Raw genomic sequence first — 14,128 nt, forward strand, 5'->3', positions numbered from 1 at the left:
GGCAGTTTCCTTTATACCTAGCAGCAACATATCACGTATGCTATATGTATAATTCTCAGAAATTTTAATTAGTTACCTACCTAAGTATATCTCACAGTTCCAAGCAATATGCATTTTTTTCTCGTAATGAAAAATAACACAATATGTACATCGAGAGGTTAATTGAACTTGTGGATTGTATTTACAGCTTTTAGGAATAATGTGCACCCCAAACTCCCAGACACCTGTTGGACTTCGATAATGAAACCGTGACGTTCATCAAACTCTTTTAATCTGGTTCCTGCAGACTTGACATGTCTTTTAAACATTAAAACTGGCTTTTAAACTGGTTTCCTATCGGAAATGGTTATTGTCAACTCCTACATAAAATGTCAGGGTTTCGAGACTGTGAAAACGCGATATCTGAAGAAATATTTCATCAATGAACTTGAAAATGAATAGGCTACATCTTTTTACACTGCCACACAAGTATGTAAATGCTGAGATCGGTTAATGCAAAGGTTCTCTGTCAATCTTGCCAACAAATGATTATTGTCAACTCGTACATAAAATATCAGGGTTTCGAAGCAGTAAAAACGCGATATCTGAAGAAATATTTCATCAATGAACTTGAAAATGAATAGGCTTTGTCCTTTTATACTGCCACACAAGTATGTAAACGCTGAGAATGGTTAATGCAAAGGTTTTCTGTCAATCTTGCCCACAAGGTGTAACTAACACACTAACACACAAACACACTAACACACACACATACGCACATTGGCGATGCCATATCCCCTCCGCAACAAGTTGCGCGAGGGGATAAAAATTGTTTACAGATGGACAGGCAGCTAGACAGATGGACGACAGATGCATTACTTTTGCATAAGCTCTTCTGGTCTCTGACCAATAGAGCTAAAAATTGATAACTTTATAGTTGTTAAATAATAAAACTGTTACTTTTTATTTGCAAGAACTTTATTTTGGCATTTTTAGGTGAGGTTGTTCACTGTGAAAATTTGTGAAACTTTTATTCTCGCACTGTATAATTGTATTATAAAGGATTGTTTACATGTATAACGGAAACCACAGCTCACCAAAATTTTATTTCACTAATACCAAATACATGTGGACGTAGTTTACTTGCAAATATAAATATGGTCATCTACAGTATGTGTAAATGGTATGAAAAATAGGCTTCTAACCAGTTTATCTGGGATGAGTCGGATGACATAAGGTATGATGCTGTCCTTCAGAATTCCAAGTATCTCTACAGCTCTCACTTTCTCTGGTATATAGGACAGGAAGGCATCCACAACACCAGGCTTCAGAATTCTCTCCCACTCCGACTACAAAACAACATCTAAATAATTATACTAAGTATCTCTACAGCCCTCTTAGTCCAGTCAATGAACGACAGGGCCCGAAACAAATTGCAAAAGAAGAAATAAATGCATAGAAAGTTTCATTTATGTACTGTTATTAATCTCTAAAAATTCGCCATTGATTAGTTACTGTATAATAATTTTCTGCGAATTATCTAAATATTTGTTAAACAAAATTCATTATAGCGTAATGTGCCCTCCATATGCAATACGGAATATGATGTCATGATAACGACGGAAGAATATCTGCTAATATTATGTAAATATAAATATTCTATCTTAATTCAATAACTTTTTAAAAAGATATTATTCCTATCTACTTTATTTCGACACGCAACTTTTAAAAGTAGTAGAGAAAATTCATTATGTTTCAATGCCTTCACAGCACTGACGCATATCTCCTATAAGGCATCTTACACGTATATTATTAAAAACATAATACTCATATTCAACATATTAATTAGAATTATGGTTTTACAAAGAAAACCAAAGCTTTGGAAGGGTATTTTGCTCATATGTTGCTGATTATTTACGATTTTATCGATGTGTTACCTTGACTCTGTGCAAAATAAAAAAAAAAAAGGTACGACAGCTCAGTACAGTCACATTATCCAGGAGTACCCAAACTCCGTCCAAATAAGCGGAAAACGCCCCGCCTTTCTCTTCACATTATATTTTGATTTCTTTTCTGTTTGTTACACAAACTTAAACATTGTTTTTAGTGATATTAACAAAAAGATACTAAGACTTGGCTTATATAATACCACTTTTAAAATAGAACGTGTATCACGCCAGTGCCATTTCCCCCAACGTACGCTAACTCCGTCACTAGGGTTCTCTTTTCAATCTTTATTTCCCCCCTACGGAGATTTCATGATCATACAAATTCAATTTTACAATACATAAAGAACCTCAAAAAAATAACAGACCCTAACATTTATATACATATCATAGAAATAAAAAGAAATTATTTTAAAAATACAGAAAAAAGAATTTAAAAAATGTACAGATATCTATGCCTTTAGTAGTCATTTTCAACATTTTGAGTGGAATTGCTATGATAGCCAGTAGCACTACACACAAATTTGAACTTGTATGAATAAATTCTTAAAATTTATTTTCTTCTGATGATTAGACGTTGACCAGTTGGAGCCCTCCAATCAACGATACTTATAATAATTCATCACTTAGCTTGGAGAGTTCTATGTACAAATGTACATTAAATTAAAAAATTATCTAACATGGTGTAAAAAAAGCATTTCTGATATGGCTAGTGAATGGACACCATGGAACAGCATGCTGGAATGGATTACTATAATACATCTTGACATAAACTGCAGGTTTGTACCAAAGACGATGGCGAGATAGTTCAGGGCTTGGCGAGAAAGGATTTTACATATGGAACATCATCGAACGAAAAGTTGAATTTCCCAATTTTGATAGTTTCAACACTGTTATAAGGGGTTCTAAACATTCCGAAGTTTGGGTCTGCTTCCATGCAGATTATTTACAAACTGTGAAACAGCGCGTAGTTTCCCGAAAGTGACGGAGTTAAGGTAGTGACGGATTTAGGAAGTTTGACAATAATTGAATCTGAAAGTTAAAAGGCCTATATTGTTAAAAAGTATATAATTGAGGGAGTAACTCCGAGTTATCAAGATTCCAGTTCACCTCGACCAGGACTATTTCCCTCGGCGCTGCGTCTCGGGAAATAGTCCTGGTCTTGGGGAACTGGAATCTTGCTAACTTCCTTAATGATAAATGTATACTAACCTTGGATATCCAATGTTCACCATTAGTTTCTGTCATTGCATTCTGTTCACCCAAATATGAACTTTGTTTTGTGCATTATTTTGCAAGTGTTCAAAGTAAATAGTTGCCTATGCATCCGATAATTCAGATATGAAACAGATTTCGAGTTATGCATAAGATAAAGAATTAAAAGTATAGAAAGTTTTGGTATACGATCTCCAGATTTCACTTCTTTGACTACTTTACTTTGGTTATCATAAAATTTTAAATATTGGCTACATTAAGCGGTTGCATGGACAGGTTCAGCAATTTTTAAAAGGGGGAGGTGCTACAGTGCCCCACTGCTATTGCATAGAATCACACAACAGGCCCTTCAAAGAGGGAAATACCGGTATCCTCTCCTGCATAACCCCTTTCATGACTTTTTATGAAAATGATTTAGAAATGGCATATAGATATAGCTAAAATTTGCCTGAATCTTCCACTTATTTCATGTTACGTGTTGATAGTCGTACCCAGGTTCACGGAGGAAAGCAAAACTGGGAAACTTTATCTTTTAGCGAGCAGAAAAGACAGAGTTTGAATAACATGTACAGTATGCTTATTTTATTCAAAATTTAAGATGTAAAATATCTTTGTTACATAAAAACATCTCTCTCTGTCTTTCTCACTGCAAAAATATGGGGGGATCCAACCATCGGAACCAACAACCCACCCCCACCCCCATCCCTCTGGATCTAACAATGATGTTGCATTATATTTGTAAGGTTATTTTGACTTTTTTGTCCGAGATAACCCGAAGGAAAATATCGATAGAATTCCGCTTTGTCAATATTCAATATTTTTTAAAACCAAAGACATTAGTATGTTTTAATAATTTTATAAAATTATCAAATGTTATTTATAGTATGTTGATTTTCTGAATTTTTAAAAATACTTAGTACACTAGTGAAGAATATTTCTTTTATTATAAAATTTTGCCCCCCCCCCCCCCCTGCAGATGGAAATAATGACTGTTTCTGTATATATCTACTAATTTATAGGTTTATAAAACCCAAACAGATACTAATTTGTAAAATATTGAATTATTTTTTACATTTTCACTCCCAGTACAATTCATTCTTCTGCACTATGTAAAACCTTTAAATTTCGCTGTATTTAGACATCTAGTACCAGGTATATAATGTCATTTACTATTTTATAATTATGATAATTATGCTGGGAGTACTTTTATCTTAAATTGAAAAATCTACAGATTTTAACAGCATCATTCAGCCTATATCTGTATCCTATTTTATTGTGAAAACGGTGCATTTTCAATTGTTGAACTTTAAAAACACGATACTTTGTTTATGGAGTGCAAAAAAGTCATATCAATATTCTAAATTGTCGAGATTTGATTTAAAAAAGTTGTTTTGAATTTACTTAAAGTCTGTAAGCCTGTAAACCTACGTCATGTTTTTTTTTCATCACATTAGATCAGTTTCAAAGAGCACAACTTTTATATATGTCCATCATTTATGTGACAATTTCTCGCGATCGGTGACATCACATGTTATATTTTAAGATCCATAAAAATCACTTTCCCCTTGATATACAAATTGCGACTTTTTTCCCTGCAATAATTACTTAATATATTAAGTAAATATAGTGTTAAACATTCTTTTGCAATTTGTTTTAGGTTTTGCAAATTCTGTCGTTCATTGACTGGACTATCTCTTCCTCTGGTATAAAGAATTGTGAGTCCCACACTACGATTTCCCCTATTTATCTAATGCTGGACCAAGATGGTTAGTCCAATACTATGATTCTAGTGCTGGGTATCCTGGCTGAAAAAATCGTATTGCAATACATTGCAATATTATATTTTGTATTGCAATATATCACAATATAAAATTTTTAATACATTTTGCTTTTCATCAATGTTTAACGAAAACACTTAAATTACATGTATCTCGAGTTGATATAGCAACTTCCTGATTGCGTTGTGTGTACGCAAGTGGCAAGCTATGTTTTTTGTGGCACAACTTTAAGAATTAAGTTGTAATTTTCAGATTCAGCTTTAACATGAAGGGCTTTCATGTAACAGTTATCATCTTTTCGTTTCTGACAGACATGTCTCTGGTTTCCGATTAAACTTCACATTACTTGCTGCCATATTTTACCTTGAAAAGGGCAAATAACTCTTTTTGTAACAATTTATAGCATATCGAACCTGAACCGGTATTCACAGAATAAATACCGCGATACGTATTGTGAAGAACGAAATCAGGATACACCGGTTAATCGGTAATATCGCACAGCACTGAAAGATTCCCCTAATTAACCTGATGCTGGACCCAGATGGTGAGTCCCACACTAAGATTCCCCTAATTTACCTGATGCTGGACCCAGTTGGTGAGTCCAACACTAAGATTCCCTATTATTTACCTGATGTTGGACCCAGATGGTGAGTTCCATACTAAGATTCCCCTAATTTACCTGATGCTGGACCCAGATGGTGAGTCCCACACTAAGATTTCCCTAATTTACCTGATGCTGGACCCAGATGGTGGGTCCCACACTAAGATTTCCCTAATTTACCTGATGCTGGACCCAGATGGTGAGTCCCACTCTAAGGTTCCCCTAATTTACCTGATGCTGGACCCAGATGGTGAGTCCCACACTAAGGTTTCCCTAATTTACCTGATGCTGGACCCAGATGGTGAGTCCAACACTAAGATTCCCCTAATTTACCTGATGTTGGACCCAGATGGTGAGTTCCACACTAAGATTCCCCTAATTTCCCTGATGCTGGACCCAGATGGTGAGTCCCACACTAAGATTTCCCTAATTTACCTGATGCTGGACCCAGATGGTGGGTCCCACACTAAGATTTCCCTAATTTACCTGATGCTGGACCCAGATGGTGAGTCTCACACTAAGATTCCCCTAATTTACCTGATGCTGGACCCAGATGGTGAGTTCCACACTAAGATTCCCCTAATCTACCTGATGCTGGACCCAGATGGTGAGTCCTACTTTTAGATTTCCCTAATCTACCTGATGCTGGACCCAGATGGTGAGTCCCACACTAAGATTCCCCTAATTTACCTGATGCTGGACCCAGATGGTGAGTCCCACACTAAGATTCCCCTAATTTACCTGATGCTGGACCCAGATGGTGAGTCCCACACTAAGATTCCCCATCCTCATGTTGTGTTGGGCCTCCTCTAGTAGATCAGCCTTTCTGAAATGGTCCCAGTTGTCAGCACTAAAAAACAAATAAAATCTCTACATCAGTATGTCCTGTTCTTTTTTAGTACAGTGTACCTTTAATTATTAAATCTCAGGTTCATTTTTTTTTTTCATGATTTGATATGAACATATTTTATAATGTAAGAATTACATAAATGGATTGGGCAGCAGGCATAGCCTATTTTAGCCTTCTCCTTTTATTTCATGACTTTATTTTCCTTTCGTACCTGTACTGATTAGAGCTGTATGCCATACGATAGGTGTTCAATCTTCTGGAGATTTCATTTAACTGAAGCCAAAAAAAATATTGCATTCAAAATTCTTTCTCTGCTAATGGTGCCTTTTACACCATTTATATGATACCCTTTTTAAACCATTTAAACATCTCATTTTAAAACAGTTCTCCATAATTACCTTGGTGATTAAACTGTGCTGCTTTTTCTTGCCTTTGGAATCTAATTTCTGCTCTGGAAATTCCATCAACTATGAAAATCAAAAAATATCTCAACAATTATTCAAACATCTTTAACCATAATTTCACCATTATTTTTTTTTTCTCTCCAGTTTGCAATGTGTAATTTCTACGATTGTAAAACTGTTGTTAGAACATTATAAATCAAAGTTAAAGAGAAACTTAACACATAATTTCTTTGCTTCCCCTCCCTAATTTATTTTTATTTATTATTTTTTTTTTTTTTGGGGGGGGGGGGGGGGGGGGGGGGAGGGGGAGGGTGATGGACATGCATTTGTTGGGTGGATGTTTTAAAGACAGTCACCATTTTCCTGCAGTGCTCCAACATCTGTTGTGTGAGGACCAGTGAAGGGAGGGCTGAGTTCATACAGTTCTCTATCAGCTCTAGATCATCCTGAAACATTCAAACACACAGTATAACTTCATGACAGAGCTGTAAAGACTGGAAAAAATACTGTACTATTCACTTTACTTCCCTTCTATACAATTATGAACATTTCATAAACATTCAGGGCTCTCACACCACTTTTTGGGACTGGGGCCGGGGCCGTTCAAATTGGGAAAATTATTGTCATTTTCGGAAAAGTTGGATAACCAAAATTCTTTATAAAAAATCCTCAAATTTTGCTTTTCTAGCTTTTTGTCATCAATTTAACTCTGGTTTTGAATAAACAGTTAAACAAAACAAACATGGGTACGTAGACTATTAATGAAAGTACATTAGCTTTGTCATTACTATCTCTGAGTTTTGATATTGCGGTTATCTGTCTTTCTGAGTGACAGTCGCTAGTCACATAGTCCCGAATTTCCTCGATCACATGGACAATTTTGCTTACCAATACAGCGCGAAACTGAACATGCCGAAGCGTGGGTATGTTTCTAGGTGCATCATACTAATATTTAAATGAAATGTCTATTTTTGAAACCAAAATGACAAGATACTCTGCACTCTTAGTTAGTACACATTTTGTAAAAACAATAAACTGGTTCCCCGAACCAGTTTACGAATGCATTTGGCGCGAACTAATAAAATAGTCATACAGTTTCACTTTCATTTGCAAGTGTGTTTTGTTTGGGTTTTTTTTTTTGCGATTAAGTTTCATGGACTTTATTTTCTAATTTATATTTTGCTATAGAAATTGGGAAATTTACACCTTTCTTTTGGGGAAAAAGTACATTTTTTGCATTGGGAACGGGGCCGAATATCGGCCCCAGATTTAGAGAATCGAGAGCCCTGATTACATAGTACATGAGACCCAGAAAAAATTTACAAGCAAAATTTAAAGATCAAGTTCTACTAAACCATTTTAAAACTTGATCTGTTTTGATTTGTGCCATTCATTACAAAGCAGCATTATTTAGAATCAAATAGAGAGTATTAAGAAGATAAAAGTCTGAGACAGCACTTAGTTTACTTTTACAGATAGGCATAATGTGATGCATGAAGAGAGAGACACTCGTAATGTACAAAGCTAGAGGCACCAGTCACATTGTACGTACATGTGACTCTATAAATCAGAAATGAACAAACAATATATTGAATTACAGAATATAAACGTATCTTAGAATACTAACCTTGACAAACTGTAGACATTCCCAGAGTTGTTGTATAAGGTCATTAGTGGTCTCTTCTGTATATTTCTTCATATTCCAGGGAGATAACTGCTCCAGCAGATAATTCACTTTTACTTTGTATACGTGCTACAATAACAAAGGAGGAATGTCACGTGATATACGTGCTACAATAACAAGGGAGGCAATGTCACATTATATTATTACTTATAAGAGTTTTGTATCTTTTGTATGATATCATAGGCAGTCTTACACTTACATCAATTTCTAAATGATACATCTTGGCAAACAGCACTGCTTCTTCAAATTTCTTTTTAGAGAGGATACGATATAGTCTGAAGGAAAAAAATTCCATGATAAATAACTACATGTAACATCAACAAATCTGTGAAGGTCCAAACAAAAATCTCCAAAGTGCATGTAGCTATCATATAGAGGCAGTACAAGCAGATTAGTCAATACTGAAGAACTAATATTATGGAAAGAACAAAGTACGGTATTCGCTGTAATTCGCCGAAAATAATACGACAATTTAATCATCTTTGTATCATTTTTTGATGTTATGCATTGAAGTAAGGAATATGCGAAGTAAATTCCACAGGTACAGAAATGACGTAATGTTTAACTATGACGTCACTGATACGCGCTAAACATCGAATGGTCGTGCAAAATCGTTAAATTATGCTGAAAAATGAGTAATCTTTGCAGAAATTAGACCCTTTCACATGCAACAACCACTTTTGTATTCCGCATATAAGTTCATCATTACATATCTTAGGTACACTATTAAAATAGTGTTGGTTGTCATCTGTGATCAATATGAATTTTACAAAAGTTTGCATACGGATGAAAATATTCTACCGACGCAATGTTCCTGATTCGATGCCAATGACGCTTAATTTACACAGAATGAGATTTTTTATTTCAAGTCCCATCACTGGACACAGTAAACTATATAAATACCTATAAATATAAATAAAATATTTTGAAAACAAAGAATAAATTGTAGTTAAAGATGCCGATTGTGCTTATGCTGTATGTATATCGTACGCACTTGTAAGTTCGTATACTAGTGTCCGCCGGCTGTACATGTATTATTGAAAAACAGTACTAAAATATCCTATAGGCCTCAATTAAAGCTACTAAAGAGCACAATAATTTTTTTTTAATTTAATTATTACAAGAGTAATTAAAAAAATCTGTTATACATGTACCTCAGTAATTCAGTATCATATTTTCTTTTACGAGTCTTCCTCAATGTATGTAGTCTTACTAATCATAGTGTGACCTCCGAACAATCATACGACAACCATAAAAAATACAATTTAGAATGTAAAAATAAATATTATTTACATGATGTAAATCTTGTGTAGTTGATATCAGTTGGAAAACAAGATGTGTTTGTGAAACACTATGCGCCCGGCGGCAACAAAGTTCAAAAAATCTATTTTTAGCATATTGGTCACAGTCAAGGTCACAAGGTCATTGACCTTGGTGTCATTTGAAGGAACTTAATCGGTGGAGTATGCATACCAAATATGAAGTCTCTATCTCCTTTGGTTCAAAAGTTATGGCAAAAAGTGTTAAAAGCTATTTTTAGCATACAGGTCACAGTCAAGGTCTTAAGATCATTGACCTTGTCGTCGTTTGAAAGGACTTTATTAGTGGAGTAAGTATACCGAATATGAAGTCCCTATCTCCTATGGTTCAAAAGTTATGACAAACAGTGGAAAAAACTATTTTTAGCATATAGGTCACAGTCAAGGTCACAAGGTCATTGACCTTGATGTCATTTGAAAGGACTTTATTAGTGGAGTAAGCAAACCAAATATGAAGTCTCTATCTCTTATGGTTCAAAAGTTATGGCGAAGGTTAAAGTTGACAACAGACAGAAAGACAAACAGGCAAACAGATAAACAGACAAACAGACAGGACAAAAACAATATACGCCCAGGATCTATCGATCCGGGCGCATAAAAATCAATCCAAGTAAAAATGTTCCCAAAAACTAGATAGTAGGCCTACATATGCACATTAATAGTCCGAAATAGCTGCAGCGCATACAAACTCAAATGTTTATCTATTGAATTTTTTTGCAAATATTTCGTGCAGAATCGTCCACAGTCTTAAATTACATGTTTGTAACACAAATATATACCGGTATTTAGAAACCAGTGGTATATCAGGAAAGGGTGGTGCTTATTTGGTTAATAAAAAAAGAAGACTTACAATGTATATATGTGCATGTTCATGGAATTCTGAAATTTATCTGACAATGGTCAGCGACATTCAGCAGCTTTAGACTTGTGATCAAGCTAAGCCCCCCCCCCCCCTGCCCCCTTCATCCATGGATTTTCAGACTTTTAAAAGATTAACAGTAGAGAGTCAAACAGATGAGACAGAACCCACGTGATTCCTTGTTATGAAGGAAAGCAGATCGTCTTTAAAAGTTGTCAGCAATGAAATAAGTGTTTGGACACCTATGCTGTTTAGTTTTTCCCTGTGAAAAAAAATCTGAGTGCATGTGCTGTAAAAGTACTGTCATATTCGTAAACAGTACGTCTTTTATATACACAGATACATGTAAATGCATTTCGCACGACGTAAATCCAGGTATATTGGTAATTCCTATTGCATAGACAATACAGTTTGTAATTTGTGATCATGAAGTTCATGTAGAAAAACTAGCATCTATTTTTTTTTTTCATATTTTGCACTAATTTTTATATTGCGACCATATTAATACATGTTTATGTAGATAAAATACCACCACTCCATACAAGTAATATTATGCATTAAATTTTGTACTATAGAAAACAGAAACCGTACGGCGTATATTGGGAAATACAAGAAATTACATATGTACAATAAGAAAAGCCAATCTACAACTGCTAAAGAAAACGCTAGCGACTCTTTCAAAATAAAAAAAAATCAAGGTAGGCAAGTAGCAACAGGGGGAAGGGGTACTTTTTTCCAAACATTTTACTATTAGAAATGTTCATTGAAAGGCCGGTTGCCCCCACCCCCCTCCCCAACTTTTTGTTACAGTACAGTGAAATAAGGGTAAAGTACATGTAGTATATTATGCATGAAAAAAAAAAGTACTGAAAGAAGTTGGCCTCTACACCCCCCTTCCCGAAATTTGACTTCTGAGTGTGGACAATTTCCCCCCATTTTGGGTTTTTAAAAATTTTTTTTATCATTATTTTTTTTCTTGTCATCTTTTTTCCGGTAAGTTAATTTTTTTTCTCTTTGGTAGCCCCCCCCCCCCCCCCCCCCCCCTCATCACGCTCAAAAATGATGCTACGTCACTGCAACGCTCTCAGAAAAGAGAATATCTATTTATGGGGGAGGGGGTTGTCATGGGCCAACTAATGAAAGACCCGTGTTTCCCGGGTACTAATATATGGGGATTGCAAGTTGTTGGTGTTTCTTGTTTTTGGTTTTGTTTACTTTATTAACATTAATTCCTGTGGAAAATGATTAAAATAACTTAATTTTCATGGAACAATACATTGATTTTACATCTTCGTATATCCTTAAAATACAGGAAATACCTGTCTGTATTTTACTGTGAATTAGCCCATTAGATTCTTTTTGTTTATTGAGAATCACATATAACAAATTCAATTGTCAGAAAAGTAAAGACACAAGGAAGCTATGATTTTTTAAAATTCTTTAATAGCCTCAATTCTCTACCAAGCAAGGAAATTTTGCGAGAAATGAAAAGATGGAAAGTGATACTAATAACTTAAACATTTTGATCCTGATAAGAATAGGCAAAAACGTGAAATAAAAACATCTGGAATTTGGAATAAATATATGTCATCGGCTGCTAGAAGGTGAGGATTCTGAAAAATAATCCACCAGCGATTATACTTATCCGACATAATTGTCAACATGTATTGAATATGTAGACATATATAAAAATGACTCTTGTACGTATGTAAGTATTTATACGGACTTAAATAAAAATGTAGAAAGCCTTTCAAGTGAGAAACGAGTAGAGTAATCAATTGAATACTAAAACAATTATAATTTCCGAAAAGGTTTTTAAAACTTTTTAACCGAATTGAAAGAATGCCTGTTATGTTATTCAGTCTGAACTGAAAGTCCGATTTATTAACCCCCCCCCCCCCCCCCAAAAAAAAACACTTTTGAATCAAAACATTTTCTGACTATTCATTTCCAGTCTTATCAAATATTATTATGTCTGATCAAAACAAAAATGTTTGTGTAAGGCATATATATATGATAAGAATTCATTAAAGTCAAATGGGGGAGATGGGTTGGGGTGGGTTACATTTAAATTTTCAGTATTCCTCTGTCATAAAGCAGGATATAAATGAATATATCTCAGAAAACAATCGGTTTTCATGTACCCATTATCGGATTTTAAAAAGTTAACTGTGCTTATATATTTTTTTAAATTGGGATCAAAATCCCTCGCATTCCTATATATATGATTTAGGGCGTGCTTGAGTGGTAGCTTGAATTTTCGGAATTGGCAGAATTACAATCTCGTTCGCCGGAATTCTATTCAGGCGCAGTTCTATCAATCCCATGTTGAGAGGTGGTGTGAAAGGAATTAAAGATGGCGACTACTGTGTATATTCGTCGAGAGTGCTGATTAAAACATGTATGAAGCTTTTCCCTGTATTTGGACCCTAATACAGTCCTATAGACCTATTTGCAAATAAAAAGTTAATATTGTTCTCATGATATCATTTAAATCATGTTAATTAAGTTCACCTAAGAGCTGCACACAACAACCATCATGATATTTTGTGTCTTACAATTAATCATTACATGTAAAAAATGAAATTCTTCATTTGTCGAGCTGCAGTAAGTAATAATGATAATAAATAAATTTAAAATAAAAGCAAATACTAAACAACAATGATGTATTAATAAATCAATAACTTAATTTCTTAATTTTATATTTAGTATAAACTGTGACCTAGCGAGTAAGTTAGGATTTTCAGATAACGCTTACTACACGTTAAACGTACATGTATATATGACGTCGCGTCAAAATTCTTCGCAAAATCTCGACATTCTGTTTTAAAAGGTACAGTATTGAGCGTTATTTTTCCAATGCGTACTTATGAGTCAGGTATATAAATTATATATCATTTAATTCTAAAAATTCTAAGCTATTTAAAATGTTTTAAACGGAGCAGGTCTGACAGCTGGCATTTTTTGGCCAATACCGTACTTTGTTCTTTATAACAAAGCTCTATTTAATTTGTATCTTTAAAAAATTGTCCACATTAGCTATAGTTACCTGGTTTCTGGATTGGTCTCAGTTAGACAGCGAAATCTTACTGTTGACACCAGATTGGGACATCTAAACACAGATTGCAATTAACATTAATTATTAATGAAATCCTCTGAATCTCATATTTCTATTGAAATGGATAAATCTATGAAAACGATAAAATGCATAAACACTTACTCTACATCAGGGCAACACTCGACAACAAATAAATATTCCTGAAAGAAAATACATGCAATATTTATTATTGAGATGTGTACCCAATATTTATTTCAAAGTTACCTTACCAAGCAGTATAATAACTAAGCATTTAAATAATCAAAGTACTCAGAGGTACAGAGAGCCGGTCTCATTTACAGAGTAGAATGAATTTCTTAAACGAATCACGTTTATATTCTGATGAAAAAATTATTTTAAAACTATCAATATAAATGATAAGACACTAACAGTGAG

General features: G+C 34.3%; 1 protein-coding gene across 1 annotated transcript in view; it reads right to left on the bottom strand.

Annotated features, from left to right (window-relative positions):
- Positions 1-13,908, bottom strand: part of LOC134269494 (kinetochore-associated protein 1-like) — a gene marked incomplete at its 5' end in the record, with an annotated part of 56,323 nt that extends 42,415 nt beyond the window's left edge. The window contains 9 exons of the mRNA XM_062751697.1: positions 1,185-1,328; positions 6,261-6,369; positions 6,581-6,642; positions 6,768-6,836; positions 7,130-7,219; positions 8,401-8,526; positions 8,657-8,732; positions 13,685-13,747; positions 13,856-13,908. Coding sequence (XP_062607681.1) covers positions 1,185-1,328; positions 6,261-6,369; positions 6,581-6,642; positions 6,768-6,836; positions 7,130-7,219; positions 8,401-8,526; positions 8,657-8,732; positions 13,685-13,747; positions 13,856-13,908 — 792 coding nt within the window. The remainder of the gene's footprint in view (positions 1-1,184; positions 1,329-6,260; positions 6,370-6,580; positions 6,643-6,767; positions 6,837-7,129; positions 7,220-8,400; positions 8,527-8,656; positions 8,733-13,684; positions 13,748-13,855) is intronic.
- Positions 13,909-14,128: the final 220 nt, after the last annotated feature.

Source organism: Saccostrea cucullata, unplaced genomic scaffold (assembly GCF_032062105.1).
Source record: "Saccostrea cucullata isolate Sc308-1 unplaced genomic scaffold, CSIRO_AGI_Scuc_v1 ctg1329, whole genome shotgun sequence".
In the NCBI taxonomy this organism is placed as follows: domain Eukaryota; kingdom Metazoa; phylum Mollusca; class Bivalvia; order Ostreida; family Ostreidae; genus Saccostrea; species Saccostrea cuccullata.